Source organism: Diadema antillarum, unplaced genomic scaffold (assembly GCF_040938485.1).
Source record: "Diadema antillarum isolate AM-2024a unplaced genomic scaffold, OU_Dant_1.0 seq00001944_RagTag, whole genome shotgun sequence".
In the NCBI taxonomy this organism is placed as follows: Eukaryota; Metazoa; Echinodermata; class Echinoidea; order Diadematoida; family Diadematidae; genus Diadema; species Diadema antillarum.
The window spans coordinates 49221-68303 of record NW_027272604.1 but is presented as its reverse complement, the minus strand read 5'-3'; the positions used below and the strand labels follow the sequence as shown (position 1 = coordinate 68303).

Here is a 19083-nt window from a genome sequence, read left to right as displayed (position 1 = left end):
GCTCTTATCCACTGAAGTAATCTTATCCATTGAATATTTAAAGTGTCAATGATTTCATCAGGATCAGAGTTAGATCAAAATACATTAATATCTTCCAGATGATAAAAAAAGATACTTGATGAATTCTGCAAATGTGACCCTGTATCACAAAACCAACAAAAAATCACCAGACATAGATTTTTAAGTTACAAGCAGATTCCAAAACAGCAGACATTTAGGATTTAAAATGATATATCATAACTCAATCCAAACGAACTTTAAATGGACTTCAAATGGAATCTAAATATTGGAAAGAAAGCACACAGTCTGGAAAAGTGTGTTATACTGAGAAATGCTCTGACGTTACAGACAGGGTCTTTTCAAACGCTTTATTTCACCAAGCCCTGCTCTCGGCAGTGGTAGTGAATGGGACAAAAACAGGATGTAAAACGTCGTAAAGCCAAGAATTAAGAGAATATCAACTTTGGCTAAAATCGATCATGATCTATGAACACACACTTTCCATGACTGATACCAATTTTCAAAGCAGAAGTATAATCCCTTCAAGAGATTTTAGAGTTGAAGGTAAAGAGTGTTTTAAGGTTTTTAAGAAATGAGAAAGGGACTCTGTGATGCAGCTAATGACTTCATTCTAAAAAAAAAAGAGAGATGTTCTCAAATAATTGTTATAATTTCCTGTATGTTTTATGATGGCAAACTTTGATTTACTGTACTCTTTCAGAAAATATGTAAAATTCAAGTTTGACTACTTCAACCAATTTTACCTATTTTGAGACATCGCGTAAAATAAGAGCGTGCGACATTTTGTTGCTGTTGAGATGCACGGTCACATAATCTCGTTAATACAAAGAACAAACGAGAGTGGTCCTAGCAAGTTCCTTGCGGATCGCCTCAACTGACGTCTTGCCTACTAGATATACACTTAGCAAAAAACAAAACAAAACAAACAAAAACAACCAAAAAGAGACAGTAAACTTTTTTTCGAGTTCATATTTTCATAGATGAGTTTGATGAAAATCAATGTTTTATAAATCATATTAAAAGTAATTTGATTGGCTATCAACCCGTAAGGTCAATATGAATTGCAGTTTACGCACGAGTGAACACATTCGTTTTGGTCCTTATAGGCACAAAAGTAAAAAGTGGAAAAAATTAACATATATACGTTGATTTGCTAGTGCCTTTTAAAGATGACAATGATAACAAAAGACCAGTTAAACAAACGGAAATAAATGAATGAAATAGTAAAACTAAGATCTCTTTTTATCTCTTAGTACCATCAAAACAAAGTAAAGTGGGAAACTAAAGGATGGAAATGAAAATTTTCTGTCAACTCAGGACTGAAATGAAATTTGAATTTGGATTTGACAGAAGATTCTTCATTTTCTTCCATTATTTCTAATCTTAATTGATCTTTTATAGGCTTCAAGGACTATCATGGAGATCCAAGTTTATTCTTTCAACTTTATTCACGTTTCTTATTGTGTTAAATGTGCATTTTATTCGTATTGTTATGTGGAAGAGCACTTACGCATGAATGACAACTTTTCATTTTTCAATTCTTACTTCTGTCTTCGAAGAGATATCTATGGATCTTCACTCATGTAAGAAGTTTCCCTTTTTATTGACCTACCAGGTTGATAGCTAATTAAATCATCCTTCATTTAGTATAATAGATTATGTCCCAAAAATAAATTACAATGAGATATTTTGCGTTGATAACACCAAATATGATTAAACTGTCTAAATCCTACTTCAGGGTCTTAAAATATAACATCTTAGCTTTATATTGCGGAAAACCCCATTCAATTTGGTTTAGTGGTCACAGAGAAATGTGGATTGTTGTAAAGCATGTCATGAGTCTGAGTCTTCCAAGTTTTGCACTTGGATGATCTTGGAACTGCATATCAATGTGTAAGCACAACAGACATAACTTGGAGGGAAGGGATTTCTGACATGATATACACGTACAAAAAATTGTCATTTCTCTTTTACCACTGAAGCGAATTGAGTGGGGCTTTCTGTATGATATGGGCAAGGGGTTGTAATTTCCTAGTACCGCGAAATTGTGTTTGGATTGATTCACTGTTTTTAAAGTTATCGTAGCGGAGGGTACGGTTGTAATTTTTGTTTGACGGTACATCAACTTTTAGCAAAACATCTAAGAAAAAGATAAACGTCAGAAAGTGTTTACTTTCTCTCTTTTTTTTTGCTGAGTGTATAACCAATGATAAGTACAAATTGTTTGCGATTACCAAGGTACCTCCTGAACCATTCCAATGCCTTTCACGAATACCATAAAGAAATAATATTATGTAGAAGTATATCATGGTCGATGGTATCGACGGCTCTTGGAGAAGTCAGGAAGTCAGGTACGATAGAATTTATCAATGATATTTTGTCGGCATTTCTGTGTAATAGTTCATTTGTATCAGAGAAACACGGTGGCGAATCACAAATATTGGACTTTACATCCATTAATAACAACAGATATCTTATCATGACCTTTTTTCATACTGTGGAGAAAACCTCTCAGCACAACTCGCCGGACTTTTCAACTGGCAGTCGTTTGAAATGCCACTAAACACAAATCTGATGACTTAGTTTTGTACCTCAAGGCGGTGACATGACTTATGCTCCGCAGGCATATTCCCCGCGACATTTGCTCCTCCGATTTTGCACCACCGACATTTTTGCTGCCCCGACATTTGCTTCGCAGACATTTGCTGCGCCGACATTTGCTCCGCCGACAGTTTCTTCAAAATCATACGACATAATGTGCTCCGCCGTCAATTTCTCCGCCGACTATGATAAAAATAATAATAATAATAATAAGGTCTTATTTACCCAGGGAAGCCTCTTCAGTGTTGCCACTGCTCTACCAGAGGGCCCTGCCATTATTATTGCCCTAGCGTTGCAAGGTACCCATTCATACACCTGGGTCAAGAGGGACATGGTGGGAAAAACATCTTGTCCAACGACGTAAGTGCTGGGCGGGACTCGAACTCGAGTCCTCCGATCGGGAGTCGTATCCAGTATGCCACAGTGCCCCCACTCATTAGAGATTGTGCTAACGATTGAATTTTCTAGTAGTATTAATATGATATTGTTCACTTTTCATGAATATTGGGTGACACAGTGAACGTCTTGCCATGTTTTAATATCATTCAGAAGTAATTTTACACTCTAATGAGTGAGTTGGTGAGTTGGCTCAGTCGGTAGCGCGTCTGCCTCACGATCACGCGGCCCGGGTTCGAACCCGACCCTTGACTGAGCAATGTTGTGTGTAAGCATACCGTCCCCTCTAGCAAGAGGCAAAACACTCTGTCCCTCGGATAGGACATAAAATGGAGGTCCCGTGTATGAGAGTAACAATTCATGCACGTAAAAGATCCCGCTTCATTCATTCATCGCAAGAGCAAACAAACAAACAATTGTTGTTTCTTTGAAAATGCTTTGAAAACAAGGAAATTGGATTCTGTCGAGTTTATTAACAATCAATCGTTCGAGTGTTTCAAGTTTTTTGTTTTTTTGTTTTTTTTTTTTATAGTATCGGCAAATACTTTGTTTATCACAGTTACTCGTTCAATTAATTATCCAGCCAAAGGCACGACATGGGTATTGAAATCCTCTCCGATAAATTTTAACAGCTTTTTGTTACGTCTATACTACTTCCAATCTTGAAGTAAGGTAGTCGTCACAAATTAGGAAAAAGACAAATTGGTGTTGCTGGTATCTCTAACGAACCGCTTTCACCAAGTCTTGGTGGAGAGTCAGACGTCACTGACGCCCAACCGTACGAACACAGTGTTCTAATCGTTACACGTGCGCTCACCTGCTCACCAGCGAGGTTTTGTTTTCTTCTCTCTTTTTTGTCCATCTCAGATCAAAAAAAGAAAGAAAAAAGAAATGATTGTAAAAGGTGGGCTCCATGGTTGAGAAACCTCGGCAAAATCTAGCTGAACAAAAGAAGTTATCAACATTCTCCAAATCGTGCAGTACGCTGTATGCATGAATTCCGTGATATACATGTCTATGTCATTGGCTGACTGATATATATATATATATTTTTTGCTTTCTCTCGACGTTGGAATAATGCTGCAACATGAACAGCTGCACCACTATCCTATTGGTAAAGAAGAGCTAGTGCAATAAATATACATATACCCATTATGCATGTATATATATATATATATATATATATATATATATATATATATATAGATAGGCGTACCTGTGTTTTGGTGCCTTGTCTGCTACCGGCGGTTTCACGCTGTCGCGATCTTCAGGCAGACTGACAAAATGGTGCGTTTCTGTGCTCATGTGGCGCGGTGGATCGGTTTGACGCATGGATGGTTTTTCTTTTCCGATGTCTGCATTTGGATATAAGTTCGAAACAAAAAAGCACTCAATAAAAGGTCCGAACTTATATCCAAATGCAGACACCGGAAAAGAAAACCATCCATGCGTCAAACCGATCCACCGCGCCACATGAGCACAGAAACACACCACTTTGTCAGTCTGCCTGAAGATCGTGACAGCGTGAAACCGCCGGTAGCAGACAAGGCACCAAAACACAGGTACGCCTAATATGCTCTGCTTTACAGCATTGAGCACTTTTCGGTCCTCAAATATATATATATATATATATATATATATATATATATATATATATATATATATATATATATATATATATAGATATAGATATATATATGCAGAATTCGAGTCTCCTCTGCCGAACACACTGCACACCGGACTGCGTACAAGGTATTAGTAATAATATGAACACGCGCGTGCGTGGTTTGCGTACAAAGCAATATCCAATACGGACGTCAGCTCGAAAAGGACGGAAAATGTATAAGCTTAAAACAATTTATCTAAAATTAATAAAACACATGTCATAAATTATTGTGGCATTTTATGGTAAATCCTGTATGACCATGTCGAAACACTTGGATCGGTTTTCTAAAACGCTATTGCTTCCATCCAACGAATTGGGCATCGCCTACGTAGCACCATTTGCAGGCTCTTGCACTATCGTTTGAAGGAATTATTTTTCAAAATTCGCCTATCCGGTGACGGTGATTGGTTTTCTTGTGTAATAACTGGTGATAATTGTTATTGCTTACTCATAATTATAGATACAGTCGAATTTCTGCCGAATGTCTCCTTTGAATTCAAACTAGAAGAACTCGCATCCTTTTGTCTAATTGACTTCCTCCCTCCCTTCCCATACCTAGGTCTTCTTTCGTCTTTTTTGAAAATGTATTACCAACTTACTACACGTAGTTAGTTTTCAATATCATATTTCTTTTTCTTACTCGACAGCATACTGCCTCAAGAGACGTAGATTATATTGGCTGCTATCATAGCACTATTAAAGTTCTGGTTATGTGCCATATGGTTGTTGCTGTTGTAATTGTTGTTGCTAGTGCTATTGTTTATCATACAAAGGGAGGGGAAGGTAATGCTATTAATGGAAATACTTCTAAAAACAATCAAATAATAATAGTAATTATGATGATAATACCAACAATGATAAAAATAAAAAAATAATAAAATAATAATGCTAACAATAATAAATAGTAATAATGATAATAAAATAAAACAATAATGATCATAATAATGGCCACCTCCAGCAAAGACGAGAAGCAGTGCAGCATGCTAGTACAGATGGTTCGTCTTGTCAGCAAAGACTTCGGAATGGACTTCGGCATCAAGAAGTGCGCTACTCTAAGTTACGAAGAGAGGGAGACAAGTGAAGACTGTATGAATATCACTTCCTGATGGAAGAATATCACAGAGTTTGGAAGAAGGATAAAATTCCTCTGTGTATTGGAATCTGATGCTGTGTGGAGGAAAGATGCAATCAAAGTGTTTGTCACGAAGGACTACTTCTCATGAGTGAAAAGAGTACTAAAATCACACCTAAATGGCGGCCACATGATCACAGCTCTAAACAACTGGGTGGTAGCAGTTTTGAGATACAGAGGATAAGTTGTGGAATGGACGGAGGAGGAACTGGCCACTATCGCTCAAAGTACAAGGAAAATGTTTCCGATTTACAAAAACTAAGGAGGCTGGAGAGCTCGGGAGCACATCAAGCTGCGTGAATATGGAGCAAATCGGCCTCAACGAGTCCATAAAAAGTAATCAGGAAAAACTCCTTCAAGCCATGCAGGTGGACTTTGGAAAGGACGGTTGAGTTGATTCACTTACTTTCAAAACCCAGAAACAAGCAGAAAGATTCGCAAAGTGGAGAGAAAAGCAGTTGCATAGCCAGTTCTGCAGAGAGACGGAGAACATCAGCAGTAATGAAACATGGTTATGGCTGAAGAAAGGAGAACTGAAGAAAAAAGACGGAAGGACTGATTGTCGCTGTCCAAGAGCAAACACTGTCAACCAATGCTCTAAAAGCCAAGGTGTAGAAAAGAGATGTGGATGCCACATGTAGAATATGCCAAGAACAAGACGAGACAGTGCAACGTATCGTAAGTGGCTGTAGTAAACTCCTACAGTGTAACGACTACAAAGACATGACGAACTGACAGATGCCGTTTACTACGAGCTTTGCAGAAAACAGAAACTACCATGTGAGAGCAAAATCGTATATGCACGAACCACATACAGTTTCTTAAAATGACCAAGTTAATATCCTGTCCTAGGTTGAAAAACCAGTACAAACCAGTAAACATTTTTAAGTGATCTCTGCTTGTGTAACTGGTTTAACCCTACCTATAGGCCGGGCTATTTAATAGGTAGATGATAGAGCCGGGGCGGGGGGCTCCCCCTCCAGATTTCGGCCGTCGACCGCGCGATCGCGACGAAAATAGGCACACACATTGCCTATGATGTAATCTAAAGTACCAAGAAGCTAATTTTTTCAAAAATCATCATTTACACTAAATTAAGCTAATTTATGCATAATGATGCAGGAAATCAATAAATTTGGTATAAATCACTAAATAAAGCTCAAAACAGGCACTTTTTGTGTAAATATTCTGTTTAGTGTCCTTAGCAAATGTAAGATAAAAAAATGTATTTTATTGTTTTTTGAATTTCTTATGTATTTCTTTGTTTTTTCGACTTTATGTTTTTCATTGTTTTTTCGATGAAATCTGTCCGCGACATTGTTCCGAACAAGAAAATATTATGTTATTAATTGATTTTAATCAATAAACCCCCAAAATAATAATGTTTTTATGAAATTTGCCTGTAAACACAGTTTGCATTGAAATTGTACACGAATTCACGTTTTTGAGCAATTTTTGGTCTGACATGCACGTGCATATTTATGCCCAACCTCGGAACCGCGCGCCCGGGCATCGCAAATTTGGTGTCAAAAGATGCGGGAAACTCAAAAGAAAAAAAAGTCATGAAATGTTGCGGCGATAGCTTCTCGCAATAGCAATACATCGCGCGAAACGCCGAGGGGGCCTTCGAGGCCCCCCCCCCCCCCCCTCCCGCCTAGTTAGGATTAAACTGATACCAGATGAAACCAGAAAGCATTCCTAAAGTTTTAGGTATGCCGGCCCGGTGCGGGCACACAGTACGGGTGGCGCTCTGTACTGTTACACATGATATATCACCGTCGTAGAAAGGGCTCGAGAGATGTGCACGGTAGTCGATATCGCGGTATCGGGAGGCAGCAGAGTAGCCGAGAAGGAGAAGATAAAAATAGAAATGTACAAGGATCTGGCCAGCAAAGTTCGCCACCTGTGAATATGAAAACGGAGATGATCCCTATATTATGGTTGGAGCACTCAGAACAACGCCAAAGCAGCTACGACGTTACTTGGACGATGTGGGTGTGTCAGACCGGGTGCAAACGCTCCATAAGCATTGCCAAAGAAATATACAATCATTTTTCAATACGATTTCGAAAGAACATCTGAATGTCGCCAGACTAGTATTTTGGTTTCACATACAATTCATATCAAGCGAACATAATTTAATCAAAAGCACTTAAAATTCAATTGGCAATTATAATCATGTAAGTCAGCAGGGTAAACGAAGTAGCCTACCTGAAAGTGGAGCAAATTTGGGCAGAGCAAGACTTGTCCGCGGAGCATATGTATCTTTGGAGTAAATGCCGAAGGAGCAATTGTTAACGAAGCATTATGTCGACGAGGCAAAAGTCGCTGAGCATTTAAAACTTTGCTATGGAGCATTAAATGGAACACCTCAAGACATAGCCCGTAAGAAGAAACATTTAGTGAATTTTCTGGATGTTTTTCCCCAAATCTCACCACATACGGGCCATGGCTGGCTCCACGTGCCGAGCTGACATGTTGTCCTCAGGAATGATCGTGCAAGGTAGCCGGGATCACAAGCTAAGGACACTTCGATACAGGTGTTGTCAGCATAGATCCCTTCGTGAGAGGTTCCCCGTAGAATTTCAATAGAGTACCTCCCGTGCTCAGTCGTAACTGGAATACACCGTCTCGCATCCACTACAGGGGGAAATTGACAGCCAATAAGTGAGTGAGATGACTCGTGTGCTATTATCCATGTATGTCTCAATCTCAGGTGATTGGAAAGATTTTGTGTTTGCGCCTCGGAGTGTTTGCAGTAGCACCTTGTTTTGTATGGCTAAATATGAATATGAATGACAACCAGATACGGAGAATTATGTTCTCTTTCTCCTTGCCCCCCCCCCCCTCGTCTCTCTCTCTCTCTCTCCCTCTCTCAATCCCTCTCTAAGAATTGTTGGTATAGGTAGTGTATCAAGTGTCCGTCCAGAGAAAAGAATAGACCGTCACCAGTGCTTCCTGTAAAGGCTCCTGGAACCCTATAGATTAGAATCCCAAATGCAAATCTTAAAATGCAAGAAGTCGCAGTTACAAGCTACTGTTTCCAGCTCCTGATTACAAAGGCAGTGATCAAATTGCTTAATTGTTGACGTGCTCAGAAACTGTACGTACCTCCTCGTCCCCCCCCCCCCCCATCCACCGCAAAACAGTAGAATCAATAGAATTATCATTATAATTATGCTTTGTTCACCACAGGGAGATAATCCATTTTTTTATCAATACCTGTATTTCTTTTTTACATTAACCACGTCTACAATCAGTACCTCTTTAAATGATTATATAGCCTATGTTAAATATATATTCTAGAGTTTACTTTTGATTTGATTATTTCGAGAGTCAAGGTAAAACGGAAAATGATCTTAGCCTAGTTGTAAATCAAATATTGAGCTTCTTGTCTTATAGTGCTGTGGTTCAATTAACTGTCCCACCTAAGGAAGGTTTCTTTGCTTTCAAATGCGTTGTAACTGCTGGGAAAAAACACTACATCGAAAATCTCCTCGCTGTTGTGTATTTGTATATTCTACTGAAATTATTATCTTTTCTTTCATTTTTTTCTTGCCGTCTGTACCATTTCCATCTTACATGACAAGAACTTATATCATATAAGGCTATGCTTGAAAATACATTTCACATGGCATGGTTTCCACACAGACCCTCCCCACTGTAGAATACAAAAATATAAAAGACATCAACAATTAGCTCTTTTTTTTTTCAATTCCGTATATTACCACAGTGAGGCCAGGAAACGGACCAATCACCATCTCTGCATAGTCGCTGATCCGAAAATAAAATAGGGTCCGTTATTCCGAAGGTTCGTTTAATCCGAATATGTAAGGTTTTTTTTTTTTTATTCCAAAGGTTCGTTGATCCGAAAATGATATAGGGTCCGTTATTCCGGAGGTTCGTTAATCCGAAAATGAAATAAACCCACTGTAATGACAAAATACGTTGTCGTAATCAAAACAACTGCTTGAATATCATGCGATGGGAATTCGATATTGTCTCTGGGGAGGATGATACACGTGTATATAATAGTTTCAGGTAAAGCACGTCGTGTTGCGTGAAGAAGTGACGTAGATCAAGAATCTTGATTTTAATTCAGTCTAACAATTATGATTTACTTGAGCGATTGGATTTAAAGCGTAGGGGACTGTGTGATTTTTCTATAGCCTATTTTCAGACACCCTAACATTTTCAATGATAATAGCAGTAACGACGTCATATTGTAAGTTTGGCATTAAGTGCTTCCTTATGCCCCACCTTCCCCATACTGTTATGTAGTCATGCAGGATCTTCAACATGCAGCGGCTCCGTGTATTATGATCTCACATCGTCCACCTTCATAACCTTTATGGTTATTTTCAGCACGCGGTATCATATTTATTATGTATGATAACGACCAATATAATCGCCAACATTTACACGTATAAGTTTGTTTGTTTGTTAGTTAGTTTGTTTGTTTGTTTTTTATCAGTTGTACCATTATCGAATGACGTGGCGTGTTTTGTTTTTGTAAGGTGCTTGTAGTTAGTCCCCTTTTTATTTTGTGTCCGTGTGTATGTATGTGGGGGTGTCTATCGACCTTCCGGGGTATCAGTGTCTTATAAAGAGATTTATTTCATACAGGCGAGGTATTCTAAAGGGATAGTATAGTTTTGGTTGAGATGTGAGATTCAAATTCAAATTTTTGCAAGATAATTAGAAATCTTCTGTGAAATTTAAAGAGGATACAATTCTAAAATAAATTCAAAATGTGTTGCATTAAAATCGGTTTATATGGCCGAGATATAAAAAAAAAAGGGTAAAACATTAGGCTAAACACAAGATGGGTCCAACGTTTTATTGGGATCCCTTTGTTTTGAATATCTCAGCCATTTCAAAACCAATTTTCATCGAATAAACTTTGAATTCCTCGTAGAATTACGTGCTCTTTCATATTTCATAATAAGTTTCTCAATATCTCACAAAAAAGTTGGAAACCCGACGCCCCATCTCAGCCAATACTATACCATCCCTTTAATTTTAAATGCCTTTCCTATAGGTTTAAGATGGTGACCGCGGTTCCCTCCCCCCCCCCCCCCCGAAAAAAAAAATCATATGTTTAAAGAAAGTGAAATGCATGCAGACTGAAAACTCGGGGTTTTTTTTCACTTCTAACAATGGGTATATACTGTAACTTGAATATCCAAACAGTACACCTAAATATGTGTCCAAAATCAGAATTTACACAAAAAAGTTGCAGTTTCTTTTGGTAATACGTAATACAACTAGTGTCATGGCAAAGGCTATCATAGTGGAGTGTAAAACTCAATTTACTTAACTTTACGAGAACTAGAAATTATACAAAGCACTGGCTTACATTTTGTCAGTTACCATAACGACATGAATTTCATGTGTTACCATGTCACACAAAAAAGTGGAGAACTGCATTTAACTTCTCATTGAATTCATGCAAAAATGATTACATACCTAGTCACTGATCGGTAGGACAAGTTTGATTACATTCCACTCTTCACAGTGAAGCTTATTAAAAGAGATGTTACATTTGAAATCTGCTTGTTGAGTATACTTGATTGTTCATTTGTTTAAAAGCCTTTATTTTCAAGTCCATGCATATGTGATTTTTTTTTTCCTGCATGCTTGAGACATGTTAGAGTCGCCGAATATGGTAATTATTTCAAATAATGAATGTATTGTCCTGACAATGATGAAGAAGTGAAGAGTGGGAGGGGGCGAGCTCATCCTCCGGAGTAGAAAATACCTCTATTTTCATCGTTAGTATACATGTACAAATGAAATTACAAATTACGACGGCATTTTTGGCGTCGCCGATAAAAGATTGTATGGAATTGCGTGTGTTTGTGTGTGCCTGTTTACATGTGTGTGTTCGTATGTGTTTATGTGTCCCAACAGAGTATGGTGCTGGCATCCCCTTTTCAAAGTGAACATGCCTCTCCTGAATTGTTATGATGATGATGATGAATTTTAGACAACCGATAAACGTGAGGCTATAAAGAGACGATAACGGGGGTGAGAGGGGATAAGATGGGCATTCAAACAGTATTAATTTCAAAGGTTCTATGTACTTGACCTCAATACACACACTCACACATATGCGCATACGTGTCAACGAACGCATAAGACAGTCAACACCATATTTTGTCACGATAAGAATTTTACTCTATTTTCGGAATTTCAAGATCCGTATTTTATTTTCGGATTTGCGAACCTTCATTTTCGGAATAACGAACCTTTGGAAAACCGAACCTTATTTTATTTTCGGATCAACGAACCTTCGGAATAACGAGCCTTATTTCAATTTCGGATTAAGGAACCTTTGGAATAACAAACCTTATTTTATTTTCGGATCAACGAACCTTCGGAATAACGAGCCTAATTTCATTTTCGGTTTAACGAACCTTCGGAATTACGAACCCTATTACATTTTCGGATTAACGAGCCTTCGGAATAACGAACTGTATTTCACTTTCGGATTAACCAACCTTCGGAATAACGAACCTTATATCATTTCCGGATGAACAAACCTTCGGAATAACGAATCTTATTTCATTTTCGGATTAACGAACCTTCGGAACAACGAATCTTCGAAATAGCGAACCTTCGGAATAACGAACCTTCGGATTAAATAACCTTCGGAGTAACGAACCTTCGGAATAACGAGCTGTAACCGAAAAAACAGGTGGAGACAACTGCATAACAATTAAACATGGGGTGGTAAATACTCACACAAGTTAATAGAATTCACGCTCTTTTGATGACTTTAAGTTGGGGTCGTTTTAAAGGTGTTTCAGTTCAAGCGATCCATATTTTACCCTCTTTTGTTTATGATTTGAAATTTTATCTCCCCATTGTTTTCCTAGCCCTTTGCATGCTTTGAGGTTTGAATGGCGCAAAAGACCCCAAAGCGTGGTCCAAAGCACAGAAAGGGATGCGGTGACTCACCACAAGTTGGCCAGGACTCAGACCACTGTCCATCATTACACATTACCCTGACCGGTTCCTCGGGAATAAAACCTGATCGACAGGTGACCTCGATCTCACTGCCATGCTCGTATTCCTCCCCGATACCTGACAGAGAAGTAGCGATGACGTTCAGTGGCTGCACCGTAAAGCGACTCGTTTGTTCACTCTCTTGAAAACATTGTGCCAGCTCAACTGAAAGTTAGAAAGAAGGATGACATGGGTGTGAATTAGAGATTACGGTTACTGTGCGTCATCTGTTATCAGCGGGTAGTATTATTCTCTCCCTTCTTGAGATTTTGACACTCAGTGCCTGAGCTCGAAGGTCAACGGAAACCTCGATCCAGGAAAGAGGGCAAACCTGGCCTTCAGTGAAGAACTTAGGGCACGTTAATTAAAAAGTCTGATCGCAGGAATTGGGTCTACCATGACCTTAGTCATGACGTAATGCCAACGCTTCTCAGTGAAGACTGATCTGGTGAACGCAATTTTCCTTTCGGAGAAATTTGGCAAGATAAATGGTAGAATATTATCATTCCGTTTTCCGTCAATTAATGATCGAATCACCCTGCAATTTCTTCTATAATTCCTACATTGATCACACAAGCTGTTTTATCGTGACAGAATTTCATAAAACAGGCTTCCCAATAATATCATTTAAAAAGAGAGGGAACATTAATTTCAAGTATTTATGTGATCTGTGTCACTTCCAGAGACAGGCAACGAAATGTTCCTCTTTAGTCGAACACATTTAATATGCAAGGCCTACGTTGCGCCATCATTAGAAACATCCCAAGAGAAAATATGTTGTTGGTTTTTTTTTTCACACGACAATGAATATAACCACATAATGTGCTAACACCAAACATGAACTGAAGAAGTAGGCTCATCGTTACTTTTGGCCTTTTTCCACTCAACCCAAGAACCAGAAGTAATTTGTCACAAAACAAATGCAATCATGATCGTGCGTGATTGGGATCGACGGAATTTCTGTAAGGTTAATCCTGATAAACACAAATCGATAGTTGTAGTGAATGTGTCCATTAATGGTCAATCATACGAACACATCCCCTTCTTCTACTTGAGCTACTCCTACACCATGCCCCCATATCTCTGAAACATTACATTCCGTTTGACACGCTGTATGACTGTTACCGCGTTTACACGTAGCCCCAGCTCCCGGGTCGAACCCGCGAGCTGGGGCAGATTCGCCTTTTTCTCTACGTGTAAACGCAATTACCCTGCCCCGCGAGGTGGGACTGTCCCAGCTTTTTTGCCCCAGCAAAGTTGTAGGATTCGACCCGCGAGCTGGGGTAGACCCGGCATTTTTTTGTCCGTGTAAACGGAAAGGCGAGTCTGCCCCAGCAATTGGTGGGTGAACTTCCGGTAAGAGCGCGCGAAATCTCGCCTGTACACAGATGGGTACGGTGGAGATTATCGCGATAAGCATTATAACCATGGACTAAACGTTGGAGGCATAAACTAGTAACATTACAGATCCATGATGTAATGTCACCTAATTGTACATGTGGCTACATACACGTACCATGCACGAATTCGAATATGTACACATACTGAACTGCACTGACCTTTGTTGTAAATACATCACACATGCACAGTACACGTACGTACGTACGTGCAGCCTCGCCTCTTGCATGCAATTGTTGCTCTCTTCTCGAACTGCTCACTTCTCGAATTTGTGATTGTTTTACATTAGTCCATGGGCCAAGACCCGAAAAATGGGTTGTTGGTACCACCTGAGGTGGCAAAACCTTTTTGGTGTCATTTTGTTTGTTGGACATAAATATGCTTATCAAGCTATGATAGCATTTCCAAATGAGTAGCTTAGTCATAATAAATGAATTTTTAACCAATTTGGTCTCGTTTTTATATCCCTGTACTTCTGAATCGAAACTAACCGCTATACAAAGAAGAGCACTGTCTTCCGTATGTCCACAGGTGTTCTGTTGTAAACGCGGTGCGCTTAGTCCTTATTCAAGGCAGCGAAGGGAATATCCAAAGGGTTATGATGTCCACAGCTGTCACGCGGTGCGCTTAGTCTTTATCTAGACCAATGTAACGTTATGATATCTAAAGTTCCTCATAAAAGGGATTATCTATACTGTTTTTATACTACCCTCTCAACAAATACATCAGTTTTAAACAAAAATCACTCTGTTCATTTACAATATTATTTATTATAATGTTTTGCAGTGTACCGGTACATTGTTTTTGCATTGTATTTTATTGTTGGATGGAAATAAAGCGACATTGGCGTGGTGTTAGCGTTTTCACCGTAGCGTTTTTGCCGGAAAATGATAAATAATTGAAAAATACGGTAAAATTCACGAGGAATTGCTTTGTTGTTGTTGTTGTTGTTTTTAGATAAAAGGATATACACTCAGAGGCGGATCCAGAGGGGGGCGCAACCAGCGCACGCCCCCCTTTAATTTTCGTTAAAAACAAAAGAAATAAAAAGAAAAACACTGAAATGAAACCCGGAAGTGGCACTAGAAATATTAGTCACGCCCCCCCCCCCCCCCTTTACAGAATTCCTGGATCCGCCCCTGACACTGTATCATAAGCTTTGGATGTGCCCTTCGCCGTCTAGAATAAAGACTAAGCGCTGTGGACATCATAACCTTTGGATATTCCCTTCACTGCCTTGAATAAAGACTAAGCGCACCGCATTTACCACAGAACACCTGTGAACATACGGGTACCATAGAGCTGCATTTTACAGCTCTATGGAACATCAAGAAGACAGTGCTTTTCTTTGTATAGCGGTTAGTTTCGATTCAGAAGTACAGGGATATAACAACGAGATCAAATTGGTTAAAAATTCATTTATTATGACTAAGCTACTCATTTGGAAATGCTATCATAGCTTGATAAGCATATCTATGCCCGACAAAAAAAAATGATACCAAAAAGGTTTTGCCACCTCGGGTGGTACCAATATCTGGCCTGGCCCATGGACTACATGGAGCTACAAGATTTTACTTACATCGATCGGCGGTCACCGGTCTTGAAATGAGCGCGCGTAATTGTTGTTTACAGGTACGTGGTCTGGCTCGCGAAGCATTGTGGGTATCAGTCGAATTTTACCCCACGAGGCGAGTCTGATCCGCGAGCTGGGGTAATGTAAACGGAACGCTCGAAAATCCGCGAGCTGAGGCTACGTGTAAACGCGGTAATAAGCAGTTCTCTTACCACACGTCGGCCACGGTAGTGACCAATCACCGTCTTGACAAGACACCCACATGGACCGCCTTCCGATGGGTTGAGCGCGATAACCTTCGTTACACACGGTGTTGACCCAGAAGCGCTCACCATGTGTGTGCCCTTGAGCCGAAGGTGCACCCCGGTATGGATATGTCAAGAAGATAATGCTGTAGTGTCCGTTTGAAGTGGTAGATGGCATGCATTTCAAAATCTCTGCAAAACATACGGACACACCAGCCTTACTATAAAGGAAAAATAAGCGTTTAATAAACATGAAAGGAATTAGCATGAGAAATGTGATGTTTCTTGAAAATGTTTTTAATTTTCTTGTCTTCTATTTGTTTTGTTGCTTGTTTGTTTGTGTGTGTGTGTGTGTGTGTGTGTGTGTGTGTGATTTTTTGGGGAGTGGGTCCTTATGTTTATTTTGCCCCATGTTTTGGCATATGTGTTTGAAAGAGCCGTGTTGGAGGGAAAAAAGGAGCAGGGTGTAGCAAAAAAAAAAAACAAGCATACTTTTGTTGGAAATATTTGGAACGGTAAAAGCAAGGAGTGTGTGTGTGTGTGTGTGTGTGTGTGTGTGTGTGTGTGGGTGTGTGTGAGAGAGAGAGAGGGATAGGGAGAGGCCCCAGAAAGTGTCTGTACAATTCGATAGAACTTGCTGAAAAGTGTATCATTTCCTTTAGAGAAGATCCCTCAAGACAGAAAAAGTAAGAGAAGTATAGGCCACACATGACAGTACACTACATACATTTAATCATCGAACTGGCCTTTTGATTTATGCAGAGAGGCTGAAAACACGACTGCATCACCACCGTAACTTTCCAGCACGTGTATGCATACGCTCATTGTACTGCCTCATGAAAAGATATATACTCTTTTTCTCTTCTACTTTTTTTTCGCATATTTACTGGGGTTGAAGAAAAATCACAACGGGCACAAAAAAAAAGAGAGAAAGAATAGAAAACTTGAATAAAAAAGAAGACGCGAAAAGAGTGTAGTTATGAGAGGATGCGATTAGGATATATCAGGACATACCTACAGATGCATAGAGGAACGTCTTTGATTATACGCACATACTTTTTTTTAGGGGGGGGGGGGCTGTTTCTTAAACTTTTAATTATTTTTTGGTACTTTGTTAAATCCCACTTTGCAATAATTACAAATATCCTCTGTATATACCTTGTTTATAATGTCTTTATTTATTTAATGGAAGTGAAAATAAATTTGAATCTTTAATCTGAAATGTTGAATCACGTCGGAAATGTGACTTATAAACGAGCACTTTAAATTTGTCTGATTTAATGGTTTGATTTCATTTTCTTACACATAAAATACTATTCCAAAACAAATTTATTTGCAGTAATATCACAGTTAATATTAGTATACAAGTTACAATGTACATGATGCACGGAAAGAAAATACATGTGTACATTAATTTCATTAGCAAAATATATGCGTATTTCCAAATGTGCAAATTATATACTGAGAAATAATGCAGATTGTATTATTTTCTGGAACATTTTTACTCTTTCAAGACAAAGTGCGCAACTTCCCACACGATGACTCCTCGTCATTTATTCAGTCATTTTCGTAAATTTCCAAGTGAGTCAAATGCTATTCTAATGTTTTGCCAATCATGTGAAACTGTCGTCTGACATTGTTGAGAGGTGTTATAGACCCATCGGGAGAACCATGCGACGGGGCGGAGGCATATAAGTCGCGCCGTAAGGACATTTCTAATCTAACCTATTTGGGGGGTCACATCCCTTCTTCTTTTTTTTCCATTTTCCCCCATCTTCATTTTCTTTTTTAATTTAAACAAAGGGTGACGGTGTACAAAACATGGTATGACAAAAAATGTACATATTTCGTATATTACATCGAAATATAAAGTCAATGCAATACATTCAGAAAACAATAGATACATGCTATTTACTTAATGTCGGAATTGTCGACAACGGAGGGAAGCGAAAAAGTAGAGGTTGTGATATGCTTCCCCTCAAAGCCATTATTAGTAAGGTACAAAAAGTAATAACCATGTACGGGCAGAGAAAAGTATGAATATGAAAGGTATAACGTTAGATGTAACGTAGCTAACGTTTTTTTTTTTGTTGTTGAATATATTCATTATATTATACGTCAAACGTATGTGACCCTGCATCACAAAACCAATGGAAAGTCGCCAGACATGAATTTTCGTTAAGGGCAGATTAGGAATGAGCAGACTCTAAGCTTTAAAATGATGTATTACTCAATTCAAATGGACTCTCCTAATCTATCTAAATACTTGAAAGAATGCATAACTCTGGAAAAGTGTGAACGGAGAAAAAAGGCTCTGAACTGATTCGTAGAGCTGTACAGGGTCTAGTTAAGCGCTTTTTATAGCTTTACCAAGCTGTACTAGCTGTGGTATGAATGGGACAAAAAAACAGGATGTAAACCACTGGACCAATAACAATGAAGGGATTATCAGATTAAGCTGAAGTTTAATATGCTGGGCCGTATATTAACACATTCTGTCCATCCAGCAGTAGCATTATCCTTTTTAAAGTTATTAGAGTTGAAAGTAAAGAGTGTGCAAAGGATATGAAAAGAGACCTAATATCTGATCTCACTACTCTACAAAAAGAGGGTTGTAGAAAAACTGCTAAAAACACACTTTCCCATTCATTCTATGATCCCAAACTTGGGGATCAATGCAGAAGAAGAATAGCTCTTTCAGATAATAGGAACACCTCAAGATTGACTTGGCTGACCCATGTCACCTTTTTAGAGTTCTCACGTAAAATAAAGGTGTGCGACTTTTTGTTCGTTCTGTGAGGCACGGTCACATATCATGATATGTAAGGAAACTAAAATTGCTGAAGGTGGAAGGTAGTGGTCTTATTACCTATATTTTTCCATAATAGCTCATATATTCAAATGTCGTATGGAATGATATCTTACCAGCTATGGGTGTTTTAATTTCTTATAAAAGCTCGCAACATAACGATTGTTAAGTTTTTTAACGCCGTTATGTTTTGGGCCAGTCTCTTTTCTCTTTAAAACTAGAAATATCACT

At 38.8% G+C, this 19083-nt stretch overlaps 1 protein-coding gene across 1 annotated transcript in view; it reads right to left on the bottom strand.

Annotated features, from left to right (window-relative positions):
* The window catches only part of LOC139713297 (complement factor H-related protein 1-like), a 56977-nt gene that overhangs the window by 14897 nt on the left and 22997 nt on the right, over positions 1–19083 (bottom strand). The window contains exons 4-5 of the mRNA XM_071625040.1: positions 12780–12992; positions 8253–8456 (exon numbers count right to left, since the gene is read on the bottom strand). Of these exons, the coding sequence (XP_071481141.1) occupies positions 8253–8456; positions 12780–12992 (417 nt within the window). The remainder of the gene's footprint in view (positions 1–8252; positions 8457–12779; positions 12993–19083) is intronic.